At 46.0% G+C, this 20,597-nt stretch overlaps 2 protein-coding genes across 3 annotated transcripts in view; one reads left to right on the top strand and one right to left on the bottom strand.

Moving 5' to 3' along the window:
* The window catches only part of MIGA1 (mitoguardin 1), a 114,953-nt gene that overhangs the window by 79,502 nt on the left and 14,854 nt on the right, over positions 1–20,597 (top strand). For both annotated transcript variants that reach the window (XM_088450088.1, XM_088450089.1), the window contains exons 9-12: positions 7,639–7,757; positions 12,450–12,522; positions 15,792–15,878; positions 15,957–16,055. In XM_088450088.1, coding sequence (XP_088306214.1) covers positions 7,639–7,757; positions 12,450–12,522; positions 15,792–15,878; positions 15,957–16,055 — 378 coding nt within the window. The remainder of the gene's footprint in view (positions 1–7,638; positions 7,758–12,449; positions 12,523–15,791; positions 15,879–15,956; positions 16,056–20,597) is intronic.
* On the bottom strand, positions 1,603–2,743 carry LOC148501700 (uncharacterized). The gene is made up of 2 exons (XM_088450094.1): positions 1,885–2,743; positions 1,603–1,853 (listed from the first exon to the last, which is right to left on the bottom strand). Exons 1-2 carry the CDS (start codon positions 2,741–2,743, stop codon positions 1,603–1,605), a joined length of 1,110 nt encoding a protein of 369 aa, XP_088306220.1.

Raw genomic sequence — 20,597 nt, 5'->3', positions numbered from 1 at the left:
ACGAACCACCTGCCACACATAATTGGGACACAAGTCACCGACCACATTCGCCCAGGGGGCAAGTCTGTGAAACCTTGCCCATTCGCCGCGCGAGTGCGCATCAGCAACCTCATTACTGGTTCCTGGAACGTGCCTAGCGCTAAACTCAATATTATATTGCAAGCAGCGCGATATAATTTGTGCAATTACTCGAATGGCGTGCAACCCGGCTGCTTTCTGACGATTTAGTGCCTGCACTACCCCCAAATTATCACACCAAAATATGATCGCTCTATCCTGCAACAAGCTCCCCCACAGCTCTAGCGCAACCATGATTGGGAAAAGTTCTAATAACAGCATGTTCCTGGTGAGACCCTCACTCCCCCAGCTGCGTGGCCAGGGGGCGGCACACCAACGTGCTTCTAGCAAAGCGCCGAAACCTACTGATCCTGCCGCGTCCGTAAAAAGCTGTAACATGACGTTCGATACCGGGTGCGCAGGCCAAATGCGAACCCCATTAAAATTAATTAAAAATGAGTTCCAAATACCTAGGTCCCGCCGGATCTCCCCCGAGAGTCGCAAAAAATGATTGGGTCTGCGTGCTTTAGCCGTCAATCTCTCTAACTTTCTGCAAAAAATTCTTCCGACGGGGTTCACCCTACAGGCAAAATTGAACAAGCCCAGCAGTGACTGCGCCTGCTTTAACGTTAATTTACCTACGGAAAGGGCCAGCACAATTTCATCCTGCAGCCGCCGCACTTTGTCCTCAGGCAGGTGACACCACCCCCCGACCGTGTCAATTTCTATGCCTAAAACGAAAGTCTAGTGGTAGGGCCCTCCGTCTTTTCTTCCGCTATGGGAACCCCAAAGTTTGCAAAAAGCTCGCTAGCGAAATGCAACAAAGACTCGCACTTGGGCGAATTGCGTGGGCCAACTAACAAGAAGTCGTCGAGATAATGAGCTATCCCCGCCTCCTGGGATCCCCTGGCTAGACACCAATGTAAGAAGGAGCTAAACCGTTCAAAATATGCACACGAGATCGCGCAACCCATAGGCAAACATTTATCAAAGTAGAATTCGTCGCCGATCCGAAACCCCATAAATTGGAAGAAACGAGGGTGGAGGGGAAGCAACCTAAAGGCTGATTCTATATCTACCTTGCACATCATGGCCCCAAAACCGAATTAACGAATCAAGTCAAGTGCACTGTCAAAAGACTGATATAGCACTTGACATAACTCGTCTGGTATGGCATCGTTCACTGAGCGACCCTCCAGGTACGAAAGGTGCTGAATAAAACAAAATTTTCCTGGTACCTTTTTGGGAACCACCCCAACTGGTGAGAGCACCAGGCCTGGGATGGGTGGTTCAGCAAAGGGTCCCGCAATTCGACCCAGCTCCACTTCCTTCGTAACCTTTGCTCTTAATACCGTCGGCATTTCTCTGGCCGAGCGAAGGTTCCGTCCCGAACCTCCCTGCACCACGCCGACTATGGGAATTGGAAAACCCATTGCGAAACCTTCCTGCAAAAACCGTGCGATGCCCTGCAAGGGATACTCAGCCAACCATGAAGCCATGGCTTCCACCTTGATAGGAGTGGGGGCCCTATCCAGTATCTGAGTACTACTTGTGGGATGGATCCGTGGGACCACGGACCAGATTAACGCTTTTTCCCCCGTTCGCACCCCCTGCCCCCTTCGCGCAATCCTTGATGGGGTGCGGGCCACTGCAACGAATGCAGGTGTGTCGAAAACGACATCGCGTACCCAATGCACATTGGCCATTGTTAAAGGCGAAGCATTTTCCGTGGGCCAACCTGGGAGCGGACCCACGCACCGGCCCTCCCCCCACCGGCTGACTGCCCCCTGAAACCCCTTTGAAAAGACGACGTCTCCGATTGCAAACGTTGTGGTTGTGTAACGTCAACAAAAATCTCAATGTCTTTTGTTCCAAAATCCATGATTTCCCGACCGTGCTGCTTACGACGAAATTCTTCGTCGTAAGTCCGCCAGGCGCCACTTCTGGAGTTAGTAAACATGTCGTGTATTAGATACATGTATCTAATCAAATGCATGTGTTCATCAGGCCGCGTTTCCAAGTAGCAGGAGGCGAAGATATACATGTTCTTCAGCCATGTATGATAGGTCAGGACCCCGTCGAGTGCATTCCCCCCCTTTTTCTTTGCGGCTACCCAAATCTTCTTGCTTTTACTTGTAAGCGCGAATACATTAACGTAACGGCCGCGCCTGATCCGGTCCCGGATCCTGGGCCGAACCCCACGCAGCACCGCTGTATTAGAGCATGATAGCCCTTCTGAGCAATCCGAGTTTACACTCATGCTGCTGCTGGACGAACGATGCTTGCGCTGGTATCGTCTAGACTTCTTCCTGCCTGAACGCCGCGATTTTTTGGATGAGTCTGAGGAGGTGGAGGAAAGAGTAGTGGTGCTCTGCTCTGAGCTAAGGCGCCTACGCTTCCTACTTCGCTGCGCCGATGCTCCCTGACTACTACTGCTGTACCCGCCTATCCAATCGGGATCGAGGGAAGACTCACCATCAGACTGACTAGTCGCGCTAACGGCGACCTCAGCCTCGGCCCTCTCACTTCCTGCTTGGCGATGCATGTCCAACTCCGATAATCCTTCACCTGCTGGGACACAAACATTATTGTCTTGCACAGAATTAGACTGCCCATGTGCAGGAGCTTCTGCCGCGGCTGCACCTCTACGGTCATGATGTGACTCCGGGTGCCCCTGGGGACCCATGGCACCGGAGATGCGGTCCGCAAGCGCTGCTATGTGACCGTCTGCCGCACCCAAGGCAGTGTGCCCAGTATTACCAGCCAACAAGGGTACTAGTGCAGAGAGCAATGAGGCACACAAAGAGGACACAGTCTCCGTGCCCATGCCCGCCCCCGCGTGAGACCCAGCTACAGATCCTGTCTGAGACACCTGTGTCCCACGCATCACCTCCGCATAAGACCTGCGAGCATGAGCTGGTGGACTCCCCCCCTGCCCCTGCGAAAACCCCCCATCAGAAGCATCCCAATCTGATGCTGTGGAGCCACTGCTGTCGGAGGGGGACACTATGGTTTCCCCATCTCGCGGATCGCGGCCATTAGTGTTTACACTACCCCTCCTGTCCACCTGACGCCCGCCGCTGCGCTGCTTTTCATGCTCCGCACGCTTCCCACGAAGCAGAGAGGGGGCTGCTATCCCCCCTGCTCCAAGGGGCCGAGCGTTCCTATGCTCCCTTGTCGTCGCTGAACGAGTGGATGCGCGCGCCCTTGGGGGAATAATAACCCCCTGGAGCGGCAGAGGGAAGTCGGGAACAACCCCCTCATGGCCGCATATGACCGTCGATGGGGAAGCAGGCGCCATGGCCTTTCCCCGCTGCGCAACGCTTCTTCGCGTCTTGTACACGGTATGGGAGGCTAACCCTCCCCCCCTGCCGCGGGAGCTCGAGCCCCCGAGAGCGTACAGCCTTGCCGCACTTGGTCCGGGACCACAACGAGGCCCTCGCGACGGAGTGTGCCGCGCCGGCATCACGACCGGGATTGGAGAGCTAGAAAGCCCACTAATAGCCTCCCGGCCGCGAGCCCCAGCGCGAAGTCTTTGCCCCCTCCCCGCTCCGAGGCCCGCCGCATGGCGTCCAGCCGCTATGTTTCCGAGCTGCTGACCTGCCGCGTAGCTGTCTCGGGGACCCCGCTCCCGCCGCCAAAGCGTTAGCCAGGTAACGGGCGGGGATGCCGACAGAACGGCGAGGGCGATCCATGGGAAATGAGGTAAAGTAAGAATAAGCAATGTAATAGAAAGAGAAGTGTGTAGGTTAGTTTAAAATAGAGAAAGGATAGTTAAGAAATAAGATTGGAAAGAGAAGTGTTTAGTTAAGATTGGGAAATCAATAGGTATATGGCTAACCAAGGATAGCTATATATATATAGGATTACTCATACAATGCATACAAATAACAGTATTATAAGAAATTAGAAGCAATATTGAAAAACCAGTACTGCACCGTTAATCTCCAGAAGAGAGGGAGCAAATATAATTTCCCACAATACCCCTTCAACCGGCTCCTCCCCAAACTCAACCACTAAGAACAGACCCAAGCCCCACCCAAGGCCCACTGCTCGTCTTTCTGTGTAACATAGTGCATCACGTGACTGACCAGAGGTTTATGCCATTACAGTCATACAAGATGACCTCCATGCTCTTTCCCTTCCACCACATAACCGTGCCACCAAGTCTCTGTCCCGCCTGCCTCAGCCATCTCTACCTTCCCCACTTCCTACACTCAGGTCCCCATCTACACATTCATGCCTCATGCCATCTATCTGTCTCCCCCTAGATTGTAAGCTCCTAGGAGCAGGGTCTACCTCCCTACTGTCTCACAGCCCTCTTCTCTAGCACTTCAATGACAGCCTTCAGCTTCCCAGCTGTATTGTGTATGGAGAATTGTGTTGTTAATTGTTACTTGTTTATATTTTGGTTACTGTATTGTAATGTTCTGTGTATCCTGTACAGCGCTGCGGACCACTACTGGCGCCCTATAGATAACATTTAGTAATAATAAAGGTTCCTAGCAGAGAAACGGTCACTGACATCACATACATACATTAAAAAAAAAATATGTCGCTCTTCAGAGAATCTTCGATCACGATGTACTGCCGTCCCCCCGGGGACCCCCCCAGTTTCTAAGCTTCTAAAGAAGAGCGTAACATTATATGCCACAGACTTTTTGCATTACTGCCTTTATACAGCGTTCTACCACTTTGTGGTTCATGCGTTGGGAACGCACGTACAGAGATGTCGTTAACCCCTGCTGTCACAGTAACGCCGACATTAGCATCTAGCGTTGCATCTCTTTCCCAGTGATATGGGTATTTCTTGACTAGTGGATCCCAGGTAAATGTGGGCTTGCATAGGGATAGAGCACACACTCAAGCTGGCCATACACTAGACCAGTGCTTAAAGTGGACTTAGAGACGTGGTGGAACTTCCCTGCCCCTGATTCACATTACACCACATAGTAGTGTCCCTTATTCATGTTATGTCACACAGTAGTGCCCCTTTACACAATGCCCATATTAGTGCCCATTATACACAATACCCACAGTAGTAGTGCCCCTAATACACATAATGTCCACATTGGCAGTGCCCATTATACAATGCCCCCAGTAGTAGTGCCCCTTACACATAATGCCCCCAGTACTAGTGCCCCTTACACATAATGCCCCCAGTAGTGGTGCCCCTTATGCAGTGCCCACAGTGATGGTGCCCCTTATGCAGAACCCACAGTAGTAGTGCCCCCTATGCAATGCCCCATTAGTAGTGCCCCCAGCGGTAATGCCCCTTGTGGTAGTTCCCTCAGTGGTAGAGCCTCCAGTAGTAATGCCCCCCTTAGTTGTACCCCTTATACAAAAAGAAACGGTAACACACAATACTTACCTTAAGCCCAGCTCTTGCGTCCGCTGCCGTCCGACAGGCTGCTCCTCTGAACTATGGAAGAGACGTCATGTCGTCTCGCCCATAGTGCCCACGGCGGGAGATGGAACCTAGAGCTCGGGAGTGAATTCCAGACTCCGGCTGCCGCTTTAGGGAAGGAGCCGGGCGCTCGCTGGTAACAAAATCTCAGCGGGCGCCCAGCAACTCTCTGCGGCACAGGGCTGACTGGCCGGGTAAGGTGGGCTGGAGTAGGCAGAACTGTTCCCGCCTTCAGCCTCGTTCCTGCCCCCTTTAACCCCTGCACTCTTTAACCCCTGCACTAGACCAACTTCTATCCAACCATCCAACTAGGTGGTTGGAATTAAAATCAGGTAAGGTATGGGAGTAACTGCTAATCAGCCAATTACTCCCAAACTCTGGAAAACAACAGAAACTTGTTCAGACAAGTTGGTCAAATGTTTGATTTAAACAATTTGTTAAAACGACCATTTTTGTCTGTTTTCCGGCGTTTGGGAACAAAATTGCTGCTTATCAGTTGCTCCCATACCTTACCAGATTTTCATTCCAACCAGCCAATTAGTTGGATGGTTGGATGAAAGTTAAGGTGCCCATAGACAGGGCGATTTGTATCAGATACGAACTCGCATACGATTACCTTGAAAGTTCTTCCCTTGACATTCTGTATGATTTGTATTTAGAAAAGGTACGATTGTACAAACGACCATACATTCTGATGCATTAAGCTGTGTCACATCGTACTCCATCAGTCGAATCTTTCTACAAAACTATCTGATCTACGATGCCGATACACGGCGTCGGGGACGCGCATCGCATCGTAATCGTGTATGAAAACATTACTCTTCACACGATTGATCGTTACGATCAGTCAAAAACTGCCATATTGTGTGAAAAATCGCCCCGTGTATGGGGCCTTAAGTTTTGTGTATGGCCAGCTTAACAGTCCATGTTTTAAGGATAAAGAGGTTTGAGCACAGCTGACTTAATTAGTGGCTAAGTCATTTTGGTTTAACCATCTGTGCTCAAGCATGGATATCCTTAAAACATAGTGTTAGTGTTTCTTGAGGTCTGAGTTTGAGTAGCACTGCTATAGAGAGACATGCACTTGGCTTGTACACTAGCTTTCTAATATGTCGGAGCACACACAGGAGAATGTTCTCCTACCAATGATTGAGATTATTTGGGTATAATATTTGTTCACCTCAGTATGGAGCCTTCATCTGTGGATTGCTCATTAGTTGTTTGTATACAGATATTTATGTTGCTGTAATTAGATGACATACAACCAGTAATGGGACTTCAGGCTTCTACGTGTGAGTTGTATAATGATGTTCTCTATATCTCCTGCAATATGTGACCATGTTTGTATGGTAATGCAGAATAGGTGACGCTGTATTGTGGATTTACCATTGAAAACCACAATCCCATGGATTCAAAATCACACATTGCAGAGAGATTACCCCATTTGCTATACGGTGCACAGACGGGAAACCAGTTACCGGGCACATGCAGCACGGGTACCCTCCCATCCCCAAATGACTTCCTATGTTTCAGTCTATAGCTTACGTCCTTTCCCCTCCACAAATCCTGGAACAGCCCCTGTTGCCTAAAGCCCCGCCCTCATTCAGTCACATGACTGGACAGGTCACTGCATCCCACAATAGCAACCCACTCATCTCCTGAAATACTCTGTGGCACTGTGAACATTCCGATCTAGTTTGCTGATTAAATGATCGCAGCCTGGAGGAGATGAGTATTAAATTCAACAAGTTCCTCTCTCCCAAGTCAAACGCACGTTATAAATGCATTAAGCGCTTGTGCAGGCACTTCAGGTAATGGCACTGCGCCCGCTTGCCCATACTATGGAGATTTGTGGTAGTATAATACATTATTGATGTCGGAGGTTGGGAGTCAGAAGGTTAGTAAAGGAAGAACTTCTGGTGTGAAGCTGGGACTCCAACTTGCAAATGATGAAAACTTCCTGGAACCGATCTTCATATACGTGGATTAATATATTCAGAAGGTGAATGGACCCTTTTATACAGTAGACCAAGCTTGGGCCCACAGTGGCTTTGGCTGACGATACATGCTGGGACATGGATCTCCTGAACCTTGGACGCCTACCTCTGCGCTGTGCGCCCTATTCTGCCCGTACAGCGTGAGACTGAGATTGTGCTTGTTCTGTCCCGTTGTAGCTCACAGACCAGCGCGAGATCCGAGCAGCGAGTGGCCTGCAGTCGCTCTATCACTGCCCGCTATATGAAGAGGCAATGCAGCTAGCCGAGGAGGGGAAGATATACTGCCGGGCCCTCAGGTAATGGCTATAAGAGGGATTATATAGTTTATGTATAACACCCTTTATTTCACTGCATTGGTTTTAGTTCTTGTCTTGTTAAGGAAACATAATTGGGAACATGTCATCAAAAGAAAGGGAACTTGTGAACACAGTGGTATAATGTCGCTACATTATAATATAACAGATTTCTTTTAAGTTACAGTAAATGTTTACAATCTCTTCCCCTTTATCAATGTTAAGTTTCCTTAATAAACGTGTATGATTTAATCTAAACTACAGTAACAAAGAGATTTAACATTAACACTGGAAAGGACAAATAAAGGACTTCTCCTGACCCCACCTGATGCCTTGAGGTCCTCACTGGCCCGTGAGGGCCAATGAGTAAATATAATATGTCCTAAATGTAAAAAAATGCAGATCTCTGTGATTTTGCCGCAGGATTTGGCCAGTTTTGCCAATAAAAAGAAATGTTGCTTTAAATGCTTTGGTAAAATCATCAAAATAAAATCAGCTCTTTTGCAAACTCAGACTTTGAGGTATATTTACTAAAGTGAGAGTTTTTAGAAGTGGAGGTGTTGCTCATAGCAACTAGGGATGTGCGCCGACCCCCATGTTTTGGTTTTGGATCTGTATCTCCTCGTGTTTTGGATCTGGATTTGGTTTTGCCAAAACCGACCCTTGTGTTTTGGTTTTTTCAATCTGTATATTTATTTATTTTTTTAAATTGATAAAAACTGCTAAAATCACATCATTTAGGTTTTTTTTTTCTTCCTACAGCATTATTAACCACAATAACCTTAATTTCCACTAGTTTCCAGTCAATTTTGACCACCTCACAGCTCATAATATTGATTTCATGCGGTTTAGGCCCAAAATTTGCACCAAGCTAGCTTGCTGACTAAGCTAAGCAGAAAAAAGAGGGGGGTTTAACCCCCTATTGTTCCTCAGCACACTGAATTATACTTGCAACAATATATGAAAACTATATGGTAATAGGAATTCAGAGATATTAGTTGCATGCATTTGCAAATACATGGGAAGCTGCTAGGCCACGTCACGGCTTCTCTGTCACTAGCAGTCCCTAACACTAAGCGGTTCACGTCCCCTTCCTTTCATGCACCTGAATAATATTGCCAGATTGATTGAGCAGCTGTCATTTTGTGTTTGTGACTAAGCTAAGCGGCAGCAGTGGGCGGCACAAACACATGGCATTCAACTTCCAACATGGCACATAAGGAAACATATGTTTTCATTAATCAAGAGGCCTCAGGAAGTTGGAGCATGTATGTAGTTGAAGGCAGGGACAGGAAGGGTTGATTGGTAGTAAATTTAATTAAATTTTTTTATTCCGAAGCAAATTTATGAGGGAGGAGGGGAGAGCATGGGTAAAGAATATGTCCAATGTTTTGCCCACAAAATCAACTTGGTGGTTCAGAATATATATATATTTTTTAAATTAAAGAAGCATGCAGGAGATGCGGTCTGTGGCCATAAACATTTCTGTACATTTTTGGCATTTAGCAACTGCATGTCAAAGATTGCAGCAGCAGCAGTGGAAGTTCAACTTCCACCATGGCACATCAGGAAACAAATGTTTTTATTATTCAAGAGGCCTGAGGGAGTTGGAGTATGTATGTAGTTGAAGGCAGGGAAAAATTTTATTAGTAGTAAATTAAATTTTTTATTCTGAAGCAAATTTATTAGGGGAGGGGAGAGGAGGGAAGGCATTTGCAAAAAAATATTTAAAACATTCACATCAGTCCAGGCCCCAGAAGAATCCTTGAGCGCTATGCCTGCTGCTGGAATTGGATTTTCATTCCAGAAGGTAACCAGGAAGACTACTAGTAGTACTTTAAAAAACAATTGACTGTTAAACAATCCTTTGCAAGGGGTGCAAGTATGACAGCAGTCACCCAGTTGCAGATCACTGACGCCATAACATCTGTGCTGGTATTAGATGTGCATCCAATGTCTGCCAATAATGCAGTGGGTTTTAGACAGTTAATTGAGGTCCTGTCTCCCCGCTACCAAATCTCATCAAGATTCCACTTCACTAAAAAAGCAATTCCCAACCTGTACAGGGACATTATAAAAACTTAATTACTGGCCTACCAAAATGCTGTTGTACCCACTGCCCACTTAACCACAGATATGTGGACAAGCTGAACAGAGTAAATGCAAGATTCAAGATCTAAGGTATAAGTCATACGTTGTGTCTTTCTTACCAACGGCCACAGATCTGAAGAGATGCAAAGAGCACGTGATGCAGCGATCGCTTCTCCTTCAGTTTCTCCAGCAAGTGCATCTCCCAAGAAAAAAATAAACTTTCACAAAAGACCCACTGGTGATGCAGATGAGTCAACACAAAACACAAAAACTTTTTGGATGGATGCGCTGCAGATGACGTAACAGGAAGGAGATTCCTAGATTGTTAAGGTTCCTACCTCTACTTACTCTGGCTTTACAAAGGGTACAGATGACTTGACAATTTTTGTCCGGATTTGGGTAGAAATAATTCCACACATAAGAAGTGGATTTTTTTGTCTTGTGCCCAGGCATGACAATGGGTTTCCGTATCATGGGCATTAACTGTTTCTTCCACTGGTGCCTGATTTACACATATATCCTGCTCATCCTGGTGCACTTCCACAGAAGCATCCCCAATTTCTATGTCTGCATGTTGACTTGTGCTTACATCATCATAAGAGGTAGAACCACCAGTCATAACTAAAGGCCAAGGCATTAGCCTTTCCTTGCCACTTCATGTGGTGAAAGGCATATTGCCAATTTTATGTCTTTCTGCAGCTAACTTTCCCTTTGATGTTTTTTGCTTTACCACTCTAAAAGATTGGTTCTTTATTTAGATGCCCTGACTTAAGCCCTGTATGCCCTTGGGCATCGGCTTTAGTAGAGGATGTAGATGGACTAGTATCATCATGACTGGTGGCACTGGCAGCAGCTCTAGCACTAGTATGTGGTTCCTGCTCTCTTCTCAACTGATCGTTCTCCATATAAACAAACACAAATGAAGTACGGTACAGCACACGTCAATTTGTACCAATTTTAAATATTGCACTGCGGTATCAATGACCTACAGTGTCACAAGATTTTTTTTTAATAAGAAAAGAATAACACACTGCGCTACCACTTAATGTCACAAGATTTTTCTGAATAAGAAAATAATAACACTGCGCTACTACTTACAGTGATGTCATTATGTTTTATATATAACGCATGTTATTTAGCACTTTGTTGTGGTCTTGTAGTCGACGTGTAGACTAATCATTTATTCACGATTGAGGAAAGAAGTGAAAAGTGGAATATTAGACTGCGCTACCACTTACAGTGTCACAAGATTTTTTATGAATAAGAATAACACTGCGCTATGACTTATAGTGTCACAATACGTGGACAATAAACTGCGGTGTGGCCGGCAGTGTCACCAAACAATAATAGCGCAGCTTAGTTGCTAACGCGCACACACACACAAAAAAGCACTTTTATTTTTTTTACACTGAGGAAGAGCACCCCTGAATGAGGCAGCATCCCCTTGATGAACAACACAGACACCCCTGCCGAGTACGGACAGACCACCTGCAGAGTCACAAATACGTGGACGATAAACTGCGGCAGTGTCACCGAACAAAAAGAGCGCAGCTAAGATGCTAACATACACACACAAAAAAATAAGAGGAAAAAAAAGTACTTCTTTATTTTTTTTTACACTGGGGAAGAGCACCCCTAATTGACAGAGCACACCCCCCCCCTGGACGACACAGCACCCCATTATGGACTGCAGTCCTAGCCTGATGGACAGGACAACACAGCAGCAGCCACAGGTAACTGACAGGACAAGTGACACAGCGGCTGCAGCACCCCCTGAAAGAAGCCCCCCTTTATATACTGCAGCCTAATCCCCTTTATGGACAACACAGCAGCTGCAGCACCCACTGTAGGAAGACCCCCTTTATATACTGCAGCCTAAGCCCCTTTATGGACAACACAGCAGCAGCCTTCAGCCCAAGACCCATACTGGACACACACACTGAGTGACTGACAGTGACTGACTACACGTCTGCTAGCTTCTCTCTCCACAGCCGGAGTGAAAATGGCGCAGATCGCAGGGACCTTTTATATGATCCAAACTTTGCGAGAATACGACAGCTGGAGGATGAGGCGTTTTGCCTTGTTTTAGAATCCGAGTCAGACGGGAAAGCCCGAACCGGACTCTGATCTCGCCTCGGAACACGAAGTTCGGGTGGGTCCTGTTCTCTGAGAACAGGACCCGCTCATCTCTAATAGCAACCAATCAGATTTTACTTAATATTTAACTAGCACCTTCTAGAAGATGAGTAGAATCTGACTGGTTACTATGGGCAACAACTCCACTTCTAAAAACTCTAACTTTAGTAAATATACCCCTTTGTTACTACCTCCCTCCCATATGCCTGAAAATAATCCATTCAATGGCTGCTTTTGGCTCGTGTGTGTGTGTGTGCACATCTACCAGAAGCACTAACTAACCCCGGTTATGCCGGGTGGGTTCCGGCACTCAGTACAAGGAGCTGGACAGTTGTCTCTTGCTCAGTTATATCATTAAGATTTCTGGTAATGTCCAAAGTGAGTTGTATGAACTATGATTATATTGTGGAAATGATTCTTCTGAGAATGAGAAGCAACATTTTGGGAAATGTGTACTGGCTCTTGCAGGACCGACATGCTGGAATGCGGAGGGGACAGCGATTTTCTTGCTAAACTTCATTGCGTCCGTCTGGCGTTCCAGGTAAATGATCGTCTTAATTATTTTCTTTGTACGACCTTAATAGAAAAACCACTTTGGTAGACTTAAATGGGTTTGTTTTCCCTAGATAAGGGAGTCAGTCCTTCTAGAGAGGACAAGCATAGGTGATGCCCACAGCATCCAATCAAATTGTAGCTGTCATTTTATAGAATGTACTAGATAAATGATAGTGGAATCTGATTGGTTACCATAGGCAACACTTCCAGTCGTCCTCTTCAGAAACTTTCATAAATCTTCTTACATATAAAAATGGTTTGCCCCCCAAAAAAGCCTTCTCACAACAGTTCTATGTATGTAAGAGGCCAATAAAACAAGTGCTTTCCTCCAGGGGCGTTTCTAGAGAGGAGGGGGCCCGTGTGCAGTCTGCAACATGGGCCCCCTCCTATCCGCCCGGCTGCCGACAGTGCACTGAGCTGTGCGTGGCCAGCGCCGGAGTTAGACTCGGGGCACTAGAGTGTGTCCAGAGTCTATAGTGTCTGCACAGGTCACCGGGAAAATGGCCGCCGCGGCCATTTTCCAGTCGTTTTACAGCGCCGGACCCCCGCGCCGACGTGGGATTCTGGAGAGGTAAGAGATATTATGGGTGCAGGGTGTGCGGTACGGGGCCCCCCTGGACCCAGGGGCCCGTGTTCCCCGCACACCCTGTACCCATTATAGATACGCCCCTGCTTTCCTCCTATGTGCTCCAATCCTGTGTAGCCCATATTGTCCCCATGTACAGCAATGGAATACACATCGCGGAGATTACTGCAAGTGAATTGTCAGCATCGTTTTCTCATGACCTCCTCTCAGCCCGTTACGTCAGTCCCGTCCTCTAGGTCGCACAGCATAGGGGTAAATCTCTTTGCTTACACTATTTCCCCTGAAGTATTTCCTTTTGGAACAAAGCTGCGGGAAACTCTCGAGAGGCCACGTCCTGAAAATTTCAAGCTCTTATCAGATATAGGGGGAGATGTACTAAGCTCTGGAAAGTGATAAATCACCAGCCAATCAGCTCCTAACAGTCATGTCACAGGCTTTGTTTAAAATATGACAGCTGGGCGTTAATTGGTTGGTAGCTTATCACTCTCCAATCTATCATTTTCCAGAGCTTAGTACATCTGCCCCATAATGAGAGAAAGCTGTGATTTCCTACACATTGGAGGGTTCCTCTGTAACTGTTATGATCAGTTAACAAATTAACTGGAGAAGGATAACTTTAGTTTTATACATACTTGGGTGCGTCTATCGGCTGTTCCTGGTGGGGACGGTCATTTTGTGGAATGAACTGCTATCCACCTTAACACACCGTAGCCGTTTCCTGTTTTTTTTTTTTCAGTGCTGAGGACAAGCAGGACTCGTCCTCAGAATGTCCCTCAAAAACGCTTAGGATGAGTTCGCTTGGTTATTGTTTGCTCGTCACCTGAGATCACTGTGCAATAACCCCCCCTATAAATGCAAAATACATTAATACATTATATTTTCCAGAGATGAGGGAAGAACAGTAAAAATGCCCCTCCCCCCATACTAATCACCCACCATCCAGGGTCACAGAAAAACAAGGGCTCCCTTATTTCATGTGGCAGGTTTTCTAGTTTTCCTTCTTCCTCCACATTTTATGTGTTTTTTTTAAGGCAGTGGTGAGTAGCAAAAAAAACCCCAATGCGTTATAAGTTTCAAGTGCAAATCTACACGTTTGCTTTTAGTTTTTTTTTTTTTCTTGTTATTTTCATTAAAAAAAACTTTTGGCCACTTTGAGTAGATAATTTTTTAATAATTTTTTTTTTTTTGCCATGTCAAAAAGAATACTCAAACGAATGTATTTTCTGAAAGTTCAAAGTCCCCTGAAAAAAAGAAATAAATTATAATACCTGGAGCTGACACTGAACTTATTGTGTGTATTTTCGCACAGCCCATGCTCCGAAAGTGAGCACGTGCATGTACAGTCGATACAGAGTTACACACATCTCCGTTGCAACCACGCTTATGACTAAAGAGCCAAAACTGGGCTAAAATGGGGCGTTCTTATGTAGGGGCATGGCGACACAGCTGCGGACAATGGTGTTGTATCTTTTGCCCCTAATATTGTGTAGGTGGCCCATACCCACTTACTCTGATCACTAGTAACAAACCAAGGCTACACATTGGTGGGAGGGTGGCACACAGCAAGATAATTACAACTTTGCGTACAGGCGAACATATGTAATATAATCCATCCACGCGGTTTCATCGAGCCCTGAGTGATTGCCGCACAGACAAATAACTGATATCAGTCTTGCGATATGTGCCAAAGTAGCAAAGAGGTGAAAGGAACCTGCAAACCGCCGAAGGGGTTTTATTAGAAAGAAAGTTTAGTAACTGCAAACAGAGGCCCTCATTCAGAGCCGCTCGCTATTTGCGGTCATTCGTTCTAAAACAAGGGGTGGCTATTCAAATGAACCGTTCGCTAATTGCGGGCTGTTCACGCCTCTAAGTCTGAACGAGCGAGCAAAACTTGCGGTTGTAATTTTGAAAAATACGCCCCCTTGCCTCTCGCACCATACGTCATGTCCGCTATTTATTAGATTAATCGAGTACATCGAACAGCGTATGAACTGCTCGCTATTCTTGTGGCTGGTTTTTTCAACCGCTATTTTGCGAGCAGTTCTGAGTAAAAAAAAACAAGTGACGTGGTCAATGACGCTGCTGTATTAATTATGCACTCCCTTAAAACGCCCGTTTTGACCTTTTAAGCACGCCTGCGTTCGAATTCCACACCCCCATTTTCAAGCACCTTCCCCTGTTACCACCCACATACGCCTCCTTCTGTCACTCAAAATAGCAGGCATTCGCTATATAGCGAACAAACGATTTTCGGCCGCACTGACTGGTTCGCGCATGCGTATTAAAATCCGTACGCATGCGCAGATGTGCGAACATCGGTCAGAACGAACGAGCGGCCGCTTACGAGCGGCTCTGAATCAGGGCCAGAATTCTTATATGGGAACGTTTAAATATTTCTCTAGCTCTTATCTATAGGACAGCCAGTATTTGAGGTTTTAGTGTTCCTTTCAACAGAAGTCTTTAGTTGAATAGTAAACCACATTGATACACAGAGACCATGCCTAGAACTGAGAGAGACCCTGAGACTTGGTCACACTTCTCAGTTCCCGAACACGAGAACATGTGCTAATATGATTCCCGGGACATGTGATGCTCGTAGCGTCTCGTCTGACATTCCTGCTCTATTCATCGCCTGAATTATTCGCTCATTGCCATTTCTCGTTTTGCAGATGATTATTTCTAAGATCGACAACAGGATATTTCTGATGGACACTGGTAAACAAATTTTGTCATATCTGATCATCCGAGCCGGAAAGGTAAAAGGTTCCTTCGTTCTTATGCACGTATTTACCAATTGCCTCGGAAACACTGTATATATTGTATATCATTCGTAGAATCTTAAGAAGTTTGAAGAAACTTATGATGAGATGATGTGTTTTCTGGAGAAGATGGAGACCTGGACAGACACCGAAATGGAGCTGGTCAGCAGAGGGGTAAAAACACACTTCTTAATATTTTTCCTTCTACTTTGGGGGCTTTATCCTCCCATCACTATACACTTATACCTGGGCTTTATCCTCCCATTCACCATACACTTATACCGGGGCTTTATCCCCTATTCACCATACACTTATACCGGAGATTTATTCCCCCATTCACTATACACTTATACCTGGGCTTTATCCTCCATTCACCATACACTTATACCGAGGCTTTATCCTCCCATTCACCATACACTTATACCGAGGCTTTATCTTCCCATCACCATACACTTATACCGGGGCTTTATCCCACATTCACCATACACTTATACCAGGGCTTTATACCACATTCACCATACTTATACCTGGGCTTTATCCCCCCATTTACCATACACTTATACCGAGGCTTTATCCTCCCATTCACCATACACTTATACCGAGGCTTTACCCCCCCATTTACCATACACTTATACAGAGGCTTTATCCTCCATTCACCATACACTTATACCGAGGCTTTATCCTCCCATTCACCATACACTTATACCGAGGCTTTATCCCCCCATTCACCATACACTTATACCGGGGCTTTATCCTCCATTCACCATACACTTATACCGGGGCTTTATCCCCCCATTCACCATACACTTATACCGAGGCTTTATCCCCCCATTCACCATACACTTATACCGAGGCTTTATCCCCCATTCACCATACACTTATACCCGGGCTTTATCCTCCATTCACCATACACTTATACCGAGGCTTTATCCCCCCATTCACCATACACTTATACCGAGGCTTTATCCCCCATTCACCATACACTTATACCAAGGCTTTATCCCCCATTCACCATACACTTATACCGAGGCTTTATCCCCCCATTTACCATACACTTATACCGGGGTTTTATCCTCCATTCACCATACACTTATACCGAGGCTTTATCCCCCCATTTACCATACACTTATACCGTGGCTTTATCCCACATTCACCATACACTTATACCGGGGCTTTATTCCCCCATTCACCATACACTTATACCGAGGCTTTATCTTCCCCATTCACCATACACTTATACCTGGGCTTTATCCCCCCCATTCACCATACACTTATACCGGGGCTTTATCCCCCCATTCACCATACACTTATACCGAGGCTTTATCGTCCCCATTCACAATACACTTATACTGGGGCTTTATCCTCCATTCACCATACACTTATACCGAGGCTTTATCCCCCCATTCACCATACACTTATACCGGGGCTTTATCCTGCATTTACCATACACTTATACCGAGGCTTTATCCCACATTTACCATACACTTATACCCGGGCTTTATCCTCCCATTTACCATACACTTATACCGGGGCTTTATTCCCCCATTCACCATACACTTATACCGAGGCTTTATCCCCCCATTCACCATACACTTATACCGAGGCTTTATCCCCCCATTCACCATACACTTATACCGAGGCTTTATCCCCCCATTCACCATACACTTATACCGAGGCTTTATCCTCCATTCACCATACACTTATACCGAGGCTTTATCCTCCATTCACCATACACTTATACCTGGGCTTTATCCCCCCATTCACCATACACTTATACCGGGGCTTTATCCTACATTTACCATACACTTATACCGAGGCTTTATCCCACATTTACCATACACTTATACCGAGGCTTTATCCCCCCATTTACCATACACTTATACCGTGGCTTTATCCCACATTCACCATACACTTATACCGGGGCTTTATTCCCCCATTCACCATACACTTATACCGAGGCTTTATCTTCCCCATTCACCATACACTTATACCTGGGCTTTATCCCCCCCATTCACCATACACTTATACCGGGGCTTTATCCCCCCCATTCACCATACACTTATACCGGGGCTTTATCCCCCCCATTCACCATACACTTATACTGGGGCTTTAACCTCCATTCACCATACACTTATACCGAGGCTTTATCCCCCCATTCACCATACACTTATACCGGGGCTTTATCCTGCATTTACCATACACTTATACCGAGGCTTTATCCCACATTTACCATACACTTATACCCGGGCTTTATCCTCCCATTTACCATACACTTATACTGGGGCTTTATTCCCCCATTCACCATACACTTATACCGAGGCTTTATCCCCCCATTCACCATACACTTATACCGAGGCTTTATCCCCCCATTCACCATACACTTATACCGAGGCTTTATCCCCCCATTCACCATACACTTATACCGAGGCTTTATCCTCCATCCACCATACACTTATACCGAGGCTTTATCCTCCATTCACCATACACTTATACCTGGGCTTTATCCCCCCATTCACCATACACTTATACCGGGGCTTTATCCTACATTTACCATACACTTATATCGAGGCTTTATCCCACATTTACCATACACTTATACCGGGGCTTTATCCTCCCATTTACCATACACTTATACCGAGGCTTTATCCCCCCATTCACCATACACTTATACCGAGGCTTTATCCCCCCATTCACCATACGCTTATACCGATGCTTTATCCCCCCATTCACCATACACTTATAACGAGGCTTTATCCCCCCATTCACCATACACTTATACCGAGGCTTTATCCCCCCATTCACCATACACTTATACCGGGGCTTTATCCTACATGTACCATACACTTATACCGAGGCTTTATCCCACATTTACCATACACTTATACCGGGGCTTTATCCTCCCATTTACCATACACTTATACCGAGGCTTTATCCCCCCATTCACCATACACTTATACCGAGGCTTTATCCCCCCATTCACCATACACTTATACCGAGGCTTTATCCCCCCATTCACCATACACTTATACCGAGGCTTTATCCCCCTATTCACCATACACTTATACCGAGGCTTTATCCCCCATTCACCATACACTTATACCGAGGCTTTATCCCCCATTCACCATACACTTATACCGAGGCTTTATCCCCCATTTACCATACACTTATACCGAGGCTTTATCCTGCATTCACCATACACTTATACCGAGGCTTTATCCCCCATTTACCATACACTTATACCGAGGCTTTATCCTGCATTTACCATACACTTATACCTGGGCTTTATCCTCCATTCACCATACACTTATATCGGGGTTTTATCCCCCATTCACCATACACTTATACCGAGGCTTTATCCTGCATTTACCATTCACTTATACCGAGGCTTTATCCCCCATTTACCATACACTTATACCGAGGCTTTATCCTGCATTTACCATACACTTATACCTGGGCTTTATCCTCCATTCACCATACACTTATATCGGGGTTTTATCCCCCATTCACCATACACTTATACCGAGGCTTTATCCCCCCATTCACCATACACTTATACCGAGGCTTTATCCCCCCATTCACCATACACTTATACCGAGGCTTTATCCCCCCATTCACCATACACTTATACCGAGGCTTTATCCCCCATTCACCATACACTTATACCGAGGCTTTATCCCCCATTCACCATACACTTATACCGAGGCTTTATCCCCCATTTACCATACACTTATACCGAGGCTTTATCCTGCATTCACCATACACTTATACCGAGGCTTTATCCCCCATTTACCATACACTTATACCGAGGCTTTATCCTGCATTTACCATACACTTATACCTGGGCTTTATCCTCCATTCACCATACACTTATATCGGGGTTTTATCCCCCATTCACCATACACTTATACCGAGGCTTTATCCCCCCATTCACCATACACTTATAACGAGGCTTTATCCCCCCATTCACCATACACTTATACCGAGGCTTTATCCCCCCATTCACCATACACTTATACCGGGGCTTTATCCTACATGTACCATACACTTATACCGAGGCTTTATCCCACATTTACCATACACTTATACCGGGGCTTTATCCTCCCATTTACCATACACTTATACCGAGGCTTTATCCCCCCATTCACCATACACTTATACCGAGGCTTTATCCCCCCATTCACCATACACTTATACCGAGGCTTTATCCCCCCATTCACCATACACTTATACCGAGGCTTTATCCCCCCATTCACCATACACTTATACCGAGGCTTTATCCCCCATTCACCATACACTTATACCGAGGCTTTATCCCCCATTCACCATACACTTATACCGAGGCTTTATCCCCCATTCACCATACACTTATACCGAGGCTTTATCCCCCATTTACCATACACTTATACCGAGGCTTTATCCTGCATTCACCATACACTTATACCGAGGCTTTATTCTGCATTTACCATACACTTATACCTGGGCTTTATCCTCCATTCACCATACACTTATATCGGGGTTTTATCCCCCATTCACCATACACTTATACCGAGGCTTTATCCTGCATTTACCATACACTTATACCGAGGCTTTATCCCCCATTTACCATACACTTATACCGAGGCTTTATCCTGCATTTACCATACACTTATACCTGGGCTTTATCCTCCATTCACCATACACTTATATCGGGGTTTTATCCCCCATTCACCATACACT

The sequence above is a fragment of the Taudactylus pleione genome, unplaced genomic scaffold (genome assembly GCF_031769625.1).
Source record: "Taudactylus pleione unplaced genomic scaffold, aTauple2 ptg000506l, whole genome shotgun sequence".
Classification (NCBI taxonomy): domain Eukaryota; kingdom Metazoa; phylum Chordata; class Amphibia; order Anura; family Myobatrachidae; genus Taudactylus; species Taudactylus pleione.
Note: the sequence above shows the minus strand (reverse complement) of the source record. Positions and strands in the feature narration are given on the sequence as shown.

What these genes read in the sequence shown, in the direction of transcription:
- LOC148501700 (XM_088450094.1), bottom strand. Translation starts at nt 2,743, where the DNA reads ATGGGTCCCCAGGGGCACCCGGAGTCACATCATGACCGTAGAGGTGCA. An exon ending in TGACGTTACACAACCACAAC is followed by an intron (nt 1,854 to 1,884) that starts GTTTGCAATCGG and finishes GTCTTTTCAAAG; the next exon opens with GGGTTTCAGGGGGCAGTCAG.